This window comes from Frankliniella occidentalis, unplaced genomic scaffold, assembly GCF_000697945.3.
Source record: "Frankliniella occidentalis isolate FOCC.00 unplaced genomic scaffold, Focc_3.1 Scaffold7, whole genome shotgun sequence".
NCBI lineage: Eukaryota > Metazoa > Arthropoda > Insecta > Thysanoptera > Thripidae > Frankliniella > Frankliniella occidentalis.
In genome coordinates this window covers 2,550,413-2,559,876 of record NW_026267137.1, presented here as the reverse complement: position 1 = coordinate 2,559,876, position 9,464 = coordinate 2,550,413, and the positions used below count along the sequence as shown (strand labels likewise).

Here is a 9,464-nt window from a genome sequence, read left to right as displayed (position 1 = left end):
GGATCAACTCTGTATTTTTTTTTGTAAAATTTTAAACTCCGTTGCATTTTACTGTCTTCAACCCAATGTAGTGTATATAACAGGCCTCTAAGTTGACATTTTCCCCACCCACATTATCTCTGGCACAGCAAGGAGGGGCACACGAGAACATGTTACGGTCCCAGCAATCTCAAGCACCCTCAGCAAAATGACACGATTTAATGGAGTGAGGGTAGCTGATGAGCATTCTAGCGTTCTGCCTTTACAATTTAAAATCGTTTTCGATATGTGTGTCATTATTCATAATTTTGTGGCACTAGTAAATGTTGAAATATGAAAGGAAGAGTGGAAACAACTCACTCATTTAAGTGTGACCATATTGTGGTCACATTGTGGTCACTCTTTACTAGGTTTTCCTACCCCCAGGATGCACAACCGCACTGAATTTATTAAGGCTCTTTAGCAAAACTTACTCGCTTTCCTTTCTCTTTTTCCCCTTTATTTATTTTTCAAGTCAAGCTCAATACTGTGATATGACACTTTCTGATATACTTTTCCGCTTTTCCCCCCGGAACTCGACTGACCTTCGCGGCAAGGGGGGGGGGGGTAGAAACTGTTTGAGGGGTTTGAGCTCACGGAGGGGAGGAGAGGGGGGGGGGGCAGACCTGGGGCGTGCCCCCGTGTCGCTGTGGATTCACTCAAATTGGCCCCCTAAGGCGAAATAAAAAAAGCATCAACGTCGACCTCCCTTCCTTCCCTCGCCTTGGCTTTCTCGCCTCATCGGCAGAGTGGCACCATCGTGTGTGTGTGTGTGTGTGTGTGAAGGGGATGGTGTTGGGGCGGAATCCGGCGGCACCCCCTCCCTCCCTGGTCAGTCTCTCCTCCTCCATTTCTATAAACGGCACCGATTTAACCTTCCTTCGACAACCCCTCACCTGGAGGATCATTTCTTTCTAGCTCTCTCTCTCCCTTTGAAATAGTAAAAGTAAGCTGTAGTTTTGAGAGTGCAACCGATGAGCGATATTGTAGTGGGCGTGGGCGATAACTTTTTTTCTCAGGCCTGAAGGAGGCAGGGGGGGGGGGAGTACTCGAGAGTTGCCCACTTGAAAAGAATCCTTTCGTTCCGGTGGAACACAGATAGGGCTTTGTCGGGGCTGATAAGCATAAGATTAAGTCGATTAACTCCGTCAATTTACTTCAAGAAGACAATTCATCGAATGGCCAGGCTATCGGTCACTCTCCGCGGGTCGTGGTGGGGAGTGTAGTAGTAGCAGTTTTAAAGGGGAATATTATGGGGCTGGTGGGCAGAACAGAGACCTGAGAGTAGGCAACCCATGCGACATCACCCCTCCTAGAAGGCGGAGGGCGGACTGGGGGTTGGCTGGTTAGCGATCCAATGAAGACATTTTCCGGGGATAAATGGGTGGATTGAAAGGGGACGCTCCCCTCCCCCGTGTTCCTTTTCGTCTCGTCGTGACATTTGACGCTTTGGTGTAAAGGGCACCCCCCACCCCCTACCCAACCTTATAGTTAACCCTTCCCGTTGTTCGTCTGGAGAGAGAGCCGCCATACAGAGTATTTTAACATATAGGTTCTCTGGTTAACAATTTAATCATTAAAAAAAAATCCTTGTCTTTGTTTTGACGTTATTTTTCACGGAATACAATTGTGTCCAAAACCAGGCAGGTACAGATGAAAGAATGGTACTGAGAGTATCACGGTAAGAACGACGTCCTGGTTATGGAGACGGTTGAGACGTCTTATGGAGAAAAGCATGGGGACGTCTTGATGTATCCAATTTGTCATAAAAACTAGGACGTCGTTTGAACCGTGCTCATTCGCTTAAGCATTATCGAATCCCCCTGCAAATCAGACCGCGTAACAAAATAGTTATAACTGCAAAACTGAGTCAGTAAGGTGCGTTTCGAGGACTCCTTCACTAGTTTCAAAGAGATCGTGTAATTGCACTCTCACACCGACATACTGAATTGCCATTTTACTTGATTCGCTGACAAACAACTTGAATTAGATGTGTAGTTTCTGGCGAGACATGCCTGTTTTTTTTTTCTTCTTTCTTTTTTGAATGTGCAGTGGTCTTTGACGTGCGACAGACAGACTGGGTGTGGCCCGCTGCCGCTGAAGGCCAAATCCTTGCTCCCCTGGTCGGCCTCCCTGGCCTGGCTCCTCCCTCCAGTTCCTCTACAGCCCCCCACGGGGCCCCCCGCTGCCCTGCCCGCCCCTGTTGGCCTAGTTCTAGGGGGGACGATGGACTATGACAGTCGTCTTCTTACGTTGGGGGGTCGGCTCGGGTCAGCCGCGCCCCAATTGAGTGGTCGGGGTGAATCTGTTGGTGAAATAGGTGGGCTGCTCGAGGTAGCACGCCCCCCGCCCGAGCCCCGAGCCCTGAGCCCTCAGCCCCAGCCCGCCCACCCCTGCGGCAGCGAGCGGCGTGCTCGAAGCGGGGAGATCAAATTCCATTTACTTTCCCATACAACCATGGCTGCTGTTGAAAGTGTAGTGAGGCATCTTTCCAGGGGCGTTCCCGCGTCCCGTGTTTCCTATGGGGGCTATCCATAAACCACGTGGATACATGACTGTGAACACATTTATAGACTTCCCATATCCCCCCTCGTGAATTTATTTTTTGTGATTCCCCCCCCCCTCCCCCCTCTTTCCTGTCCACTTGTTCTATGGAGAACCCTATAGTATTTCGGGTGTTAAGTTCCTTCGTTGGTTTTTGACTCACTACCACGGCTGGCTGTAAGCACTTCATATGAAATGCGCTTTACAAGCCGCGCCCGCCGTTGTTTTGTCTTTTCCTAATGGAAGTTTCATTATTCCCTCCGAAACCCCCAACTTTTGTCTTCGCGCGGCGCTCATCGCGAGAGGTATGACGGCGCCGGGAACAAACGCGCCGTAAAAGCGGGCAACGCGCGCGCAAAATAAAACCAGATCTGCAAAGTGATAACGGCAAAGGGAAAAGGTTGACCGGGTGGCGAAAATAAAGATGCTCGCGCGAACGGCTGCCGCCGCCGCCGTCGTCAACATTTTGGTTTTTACGACGTGTTGCCGCCCTTGGAGGGGCCTAAGTGATGTGTGGCGGGGCGGCCCTTTCAGGGTGTGGCTCCGGGCCGCTCCCACCCCTACCCGTTATACACCGCTGCGTCACGTGACGAGCCACGTGTCACTCGGGCTCGGAAAAGGAAACTTGGCTGATTTTGCCCTCGTTTTGGCTTACTTTTACTGGAAAGACTAAGGTAGGAATCAACACCCTTCTCGGGGTGTTAATGACTTTCGTGCCCTTACAGAAGCACCAAAAGATTCGCATCCCTATGGAAAGGCACTACAATGCCCCAAAGGTGGTAAATTATAGTGCCTTTGGAAACTTTCGTGCTCTTCTAAAGGCTTTAAAATTTAACGCCTTTAACACGTTCCCTGCGGCTCATTTTTGATACCTTTGATTTCACATGGGAGCGTGACCACATAGTGGGCATGTCGCAGAGAACATGTGAATACGGCACTGTCCTCTTTGTTTCTCCAGTGTTGGTAGAAACGAGGGAAAACAGTTATTTCCTGGTCGCGGTATCGTGCGTTATACCCCTTGGCGTCGCATTCATTGGGGAAACGCACACTTACATAATTAAAGCGGGCAGACTGGGAATTTTTAACTTGTTGAAGACTCCTTCATTATTATTTTTTAAAGCACTACGCGGTTTTCCCACGAATGAAAGCGTTGAATAAGTATTGGCTCTAACAATTTGTTCACTCGGAAAAGGTGTAACAAATGTAAACCTTTTGACATAACTGTTCTTTTTACGAAAGGTGTTGTAAATTTACGAAAGCCCATGGGTAGGATGCATTCTTGCTCGTCAGTAAACTCCAAGTCGATAGGTAGTGTTTGTAATTTCACAATTGGAATCTCCATCTTTTTTACTAAACGAGGTAAAATTCTCGAGCAAAATTTTACTATGGGAAAGTAAAGGCCTTATGGAAGGCATTTAAATTGTCAAAGGCACTCATTTTTAGAACGTTCAGTCCTTCTTTCGTACATTGACAAAGGCACAAATTTAAAATTCATGTAGCACCTCTCTAAAGATGCGACCAAGCACCTTCATTTGTCCAGCGTATACTACACTTGTAATTTTAGTATTTTGCTCATCATGGCAGTCAGTATTTTTTTTTTCTGGATGTGTCATCTTTTTTTCAAGTTTCGTCGGCCCACTTTAATGGGATTACCGCTGCTTGGCCATTTTTTTTTATTGCTCATAATGGCGTTGGGGGAGGACCTTGCCTCCCTGCTCCGAGTCGTTTGCTGTATAAATGTGCGATGTGCTGGAGGGAGAAGCCCTCAACTCAAAGGCGGCAGTGTGGTGGTGCGGCCTGTGGCGCTGTGGCGCGGGTGGGCGCCTCGGCGGGCGCGCTTGGGCCATGGCTTGGGCGCGGCGGCGTGGTCGTGGGTGGGGCGGCGGGCCCGTGGCGAGGCTCTCGGCTCTCAGTCCGGGGCAGGACATGACCGCCGCCACTCGTCCCCGTCGGCCCCAGAGCCGTGGCCGCCCGCAGGCCGCCCCGACGCGCACGTGGTGCTAGCGTGTGCGTGCGTGCGCGTGTGTGTGCGTGCGCGTGTACGCGTGTGTGACAGAGAGAGACATGGATAAGCTCGTGCAGGATATCAGTGACCGCTGGGCCGCGGGTACGTTAACGTATAATTGACATAAAACACGTGTCTCTGCTTCTAGGACTTGTGCACACAGGCACACGCTCGAAGTATACAGCAACTCGATTCCGAAATAGCTACGCACATAATAGCGGTATAAACTCTGATCCTCACGAGACAATTACTTTTCGTTACGTTGCTATTACTTTTGTATCGAGAATAATTGTCAATCAAGTAATCAAAAACAAAAATCATTAAATTTTGTTTCCTTGCATAAATTTTACAGAAAACTGAGTTATTGTCTCTTCTTCTATGTTTAACACGTTAATCCGATTCTTAAATGATGAGGAATTACGAAATGACATTAAATACGCGCCGTTGTACTGAAAATAGTTGGAAATTTGAATGTTTATTCACAATATATTAATTCAATAATTTTAACCAAATTTTTACGATACGTAAGATTTACGCGCATTATTGTAAAAAATTATAACGCACTCACAGAAAACTGTCCAGGGCATCAAACTCAAAACCGACAACATTTTTGTCTTGTAAACGAAATTCTATGTGCAGACCTAAGTTTTGTTATGTGTGGCGCCAAATCTCGCAACATTCGACGTGGGCCACACATCTGGCGCAGAGTCAGTGTTGCGCGATGAGATCACCAGCAGGACCACTTAGTCTACCTCGCTCTCCGGTTTTGGCGGGCGATTTGAAACTTGCTCGCTTTCGATCGCCCTCTTCAAAGCACCGACAAAGGGAAGGGTGCGGTGAGTCGAGGTGGCGCCACCAAAGCTAATATTGGTTCAAGCGCAAAGTATGTTCAAACGTGAGTCTCGCCTCGCCTCACCATCTCGTAAAGATAGCGTCCGTCCCATAATGCACTATCAGCAATAACCTGACCACGATACGCACGCTTTTTACTGCTCAGACCGCTCGAAACTGTTCGGCCTAGTGTGAAGACGGTGTGCGGTGTGTCATTTCAGCGTATATTGTTTCACATCGTCCTACCGGCAGCAGAATGCCGGCGGCGGCCCTGCCATGGGCCGTATTGCGGCAGCCACTGTGAAAAAAATATAATAAAAAAAAGCGCTGTAGGAAAAAGGGCATTTTTGTTCCTGGATTTCAATTTGTGTTGATTAACAACGTTTAATGAGTTCCTGGGTACAATTGTACTCCAATAACAGCCAGTCAAAAGCTTGCCGATATCTTTGTGAATTTACAACATACGATTTTTTTTAGAGTGGGCACTGCCGCTCGTGCCATGTGCTGAGCAGCAGCCCATGCGCCTCCGGAAGTGGCGTGAGCAGGAAGGGATTCGATAATTATTATAGATACGATGTGTTGGTGTCGCAGTTGAAGCTTTAAAGATTGTAGTATTAGTGTGCCGCTTTCACCTAGAAAAATTATCATTTGTGGCAACCATTATATGAAACGTTTACTGACAAGAACATACAAGATGTCCCATAGGTCCCGTACACTGTTTGGGGTTATACTGTATCGCATGCCGGTAGTAGGCGAGTATGCGACCAGCTAACGCATAAATATGCGGTGCTCTATGAAAAAAGTGGCCTATGAGACAGCCCATGGTTAAGACAACAGCCACTTAGTGAGCAAAACAATATTTTTAGTTCTCGCAACCACCCAAATGTTACCGTGCCCCCTAAACTAGACATGTATGATGGTTTATTTTCTGGGTGCGCAGAGCAGTGTCGCGTGTAGCTGAATTGGCAACATTGCACTCTCCACCACAGCGGGGATCCCACGCGTGTGACAGCGGATCTACCCTCTTCAGGTTACACGTCGCGTGCTGCTATGGGCGCCGAGCGTCAAATATTTCACTTATTCCGGTCTTCCCATAAAAAATGGATGTGCAAAACAGTACCTTGATGGGACTGGGGAGCACTGGCGGCGCACTTACGCTGTGGTGCACGATCTACGTCTTCACCAGGAAATGGAATTTGTGTCGTTGGGTTGACTCACCTATGCCCATGATTAGTCGGTTGGAATAGCGACAGATATTCTCTGTGCTTCCTACTATATGCCAGAGGTTACTTTATAGGCTATTTCTACGAAAAGCTCTGTAGTAGAAGTATCAGTGTTCTCCGCCACGAGAAATATAACTTTTAGTCTGAAATAAATTTGAGTGGTTGATACCAGCCAACCCATTAGCTGCGATGTCTTATTCCTTTAATCTGTTTTGCGTTGTAATTTGGTGGAATTTTCCCTCATGATTTTTTTGTTGTGAGTGTTTGTACAGTGCACACGCATCTTTCTTCATCCTGCACACTTCCTGTGTCGCCTTGCCTGGCCGGATGGAGACATGAGGTGACATGGAGACACCGGTATGCACGGTACGGTGTAGGTGGATTTGGGAGGGGAGGGGGGAGGAGTGTATTATTGATGCTTGGAGTGTGGCATTGTCGTCTGAAAACCCTACCCCCCCCCCCTCCGCCGTTTTCCCTTCAACCCGAGCTTCAACCTCTCCTCTTTCTAAGGGTTGTCCACAAGTTGGTGGCGGGCTTCGGTTGGCGAGGCTGCCGTCGTTATGGCGCGAGCAGGTGTGTGGTGTGGTAAAACGGCCGTGGCTTATTGCCTTTCTGGAGCAGGGCTACAGAGCAAGGGAAGTAAGCTGTGTTCTTTTAGAATAGCTCTGACATTTCGCACATCATTTGGAGACCCTACTGAGACCAATTTTGTTTCGCGAAACACTTTTGGCGTGACCATAGAAGCGTACGCTTTGAGTTTCGGTTCATTGAACGCTTCGGACCCGTCCCGCCTGCGGGGTGGCCCCCGGCCCCGGCTGGCGGTCAGGGGGTCGAGGGTCCTGCCTCTAGCTCCTCTCCGGACCGAGCTCCTTGATCTTGGGTCCCAAGGGCACGCGTCATCTGCCAAATAAATTTTAAAAAAGAAAAAAAAAGGGAGGGGGGAGAGACTCGACTCACTGCTTGAAATTCCAGCCTTACAGCGGCCAGCGGCTGAATAAAAAAAATATGCCGCCATGGCCGTTATTGTTTTCGATATGGCCCGCCCCGGGCTAAAAGTTTCGCCCATACTCGTCCAATTGAAAAACACTAACGGCCGTGACGTGCAATGTGTGGCAATAAACACTTCACAACATTATAGGACACTAACGGAGAGCGGTTATCTTTTGAGTGTGGTATCTTTTCTATGAAAACGATGATCGAGAAGAGATCGTTCCCACAAACTCTTCATTCAGCTCGACTGGTTTACTCGGTATAATCCCGCTTATACGATAAAGAAAAAAAACACTTGTAAGTGCACAAGTACCGTGTCAAACATTTGCAATTGCATGACTTAAGGTGCATACTTGATCAGTGTATGAATAGCCTTATTTATCTCTTATAATTACCACCGGACTGCCACAGCAAATGCTTTGTTAGAATATATCACTTACTACACTGTTAAATAGAGTTGTAAGAAAACAAGCATTTTTGAAACGATACAGCAGTTAATAAACAACAAATGTTGTTTTCATTTCACCCCCCGCGAAACTTGTGCTATTCGGCTTATTGTCCCACAACAGAAACTACGTGGTATTGCTTTGCTGTAAATGTACAAGAAAAGAGTGGCTAATTTTGTTAGCAACACATTTCGTTAAAAAAACAAACTCGTTACTGTTTTTTCCAGGAGCAAAACAAAAGTGACTGTTTTTGGTCAGAAACTTTGTTTTCGAGATTTCCCTCAATGTTGTTGTTGAAAAACAGCATGTGTTGCTAACAAAGTGAACTACACTTTCGTTTTTAAGTTACAACAGTTTTTTTTACAGTGTAGTCATCACAGATCATTTGGTTTGCCTGATCGGTCATCGATGAGAAGGGATTCGTTTTTCAGTAATCAACCTGATGACTAACGAAACTGCTGTTGTCCCTTTCTCTTGTTATCATTTTTCATTGATGAGTCGATGAGTGTACCCTGGCAAGTAAACAGATTAGATGTGACTAGTCTTTCATAGAATAAGACCACTGCTCACGAATCCCTTAATTATTTGGCGGAGGGGATAACCACAAGCGGGAAGGTTCCCAATCCCAAAATCGGTGTACAACGAGTTGAAGCGAGTTGGGCGCGATTTCTCGCGAGTTTTCGCGATTTGGGCGTGGACAAGGCTAGAACGAGTTGGCTAGAGGGGCCCCTCAGGACTCAGGAGGCACAAACCCTCGAACACCGAAGAGATTTTAAATTTTGCAAGGAAATGTCATTGGATTGGCAATGAATGATGACAGATAAGAGTTGCGACTATGGCCATTTGGCTTGTGGATGGCCTTGCTGGACTTCGCGTGTTACGCGTCCCCCGCTTCCCATAGGTCCGCCGCTCGCCTGCATGCAGCATACAATATAACTTTTTAAAAATTAAACAAAAAACCTAGTACGAGCACACCCTATGTATATGGTCCCACTGATGCACCCAGTAAAATCCTTTCTTGGTTCGAGTATATTTGAACTCTCGTTTGCACAATTACAATTTCTCTCTTGGACTAATGCAAAAATATTATTCAAACAAGAAAAATATACTTGTAAATAATCTTTACGGTTTCCTTATTTGAAGAGAAGTGATCTTATTCCAATCGTATTTTTGCATTGTTTCAAGAGAAAAATTGCTCTGCACTCTGGAAACTCAAGTGTCGTACAGTATCACACTTATAAGTGCAGTACCATGGTGTCCTACAGTTGTAAGTGTAGGTCCAAGTTGTACTGCAGTTAAAAGTGTAGTACACAATGTGTCCTACAGTTATAACTGTGGGACAAGGGGTGTCCGACACTTGCGTTAGCTGGCACCTTGAGGTGTCGGACACCATGTGTCCTACACTTA

At 47.0% G+C, this 9,464-nt stretch overlaps 1 protein-coding gene across 10 annotated transcripts in view; it reads left to right on the top strand.

Annotated features, from left to right (window-relative positions):
- Nucleotides 1-9,464, top strand: part of LOC113206657 (probable phospholipid-transporting ATPase IA) — a 42,244-nt gene that overhangs the window by 10,058 nt on the left and 22,722 nt on the right. For 8 of the 10 annotated variants that reach the window (XR_008011890.1, XR_008011894.1, XR_008011895.1 and 5 more), the window contains exon 1: nt 4,464-4,669. The exons of 1 other annotated variant lie outside the window; for it this stretch is intronic. Coding sequence is in view for 6 of the 9 variants with exons in the window: in XM_026422834.2 (XP_026278619.1) it covers nt 4,627-4,669 (43 nt within the window). In the remaining 3 variants the exon portion in view is untranslated. Of the gene's footprint in view, nt 1-4,463; nt 4,670-9,464 lie in introns of those variants that run through there. One more of the 10 variants, XM_026422829.2, reaches the window with a different exon arrangement.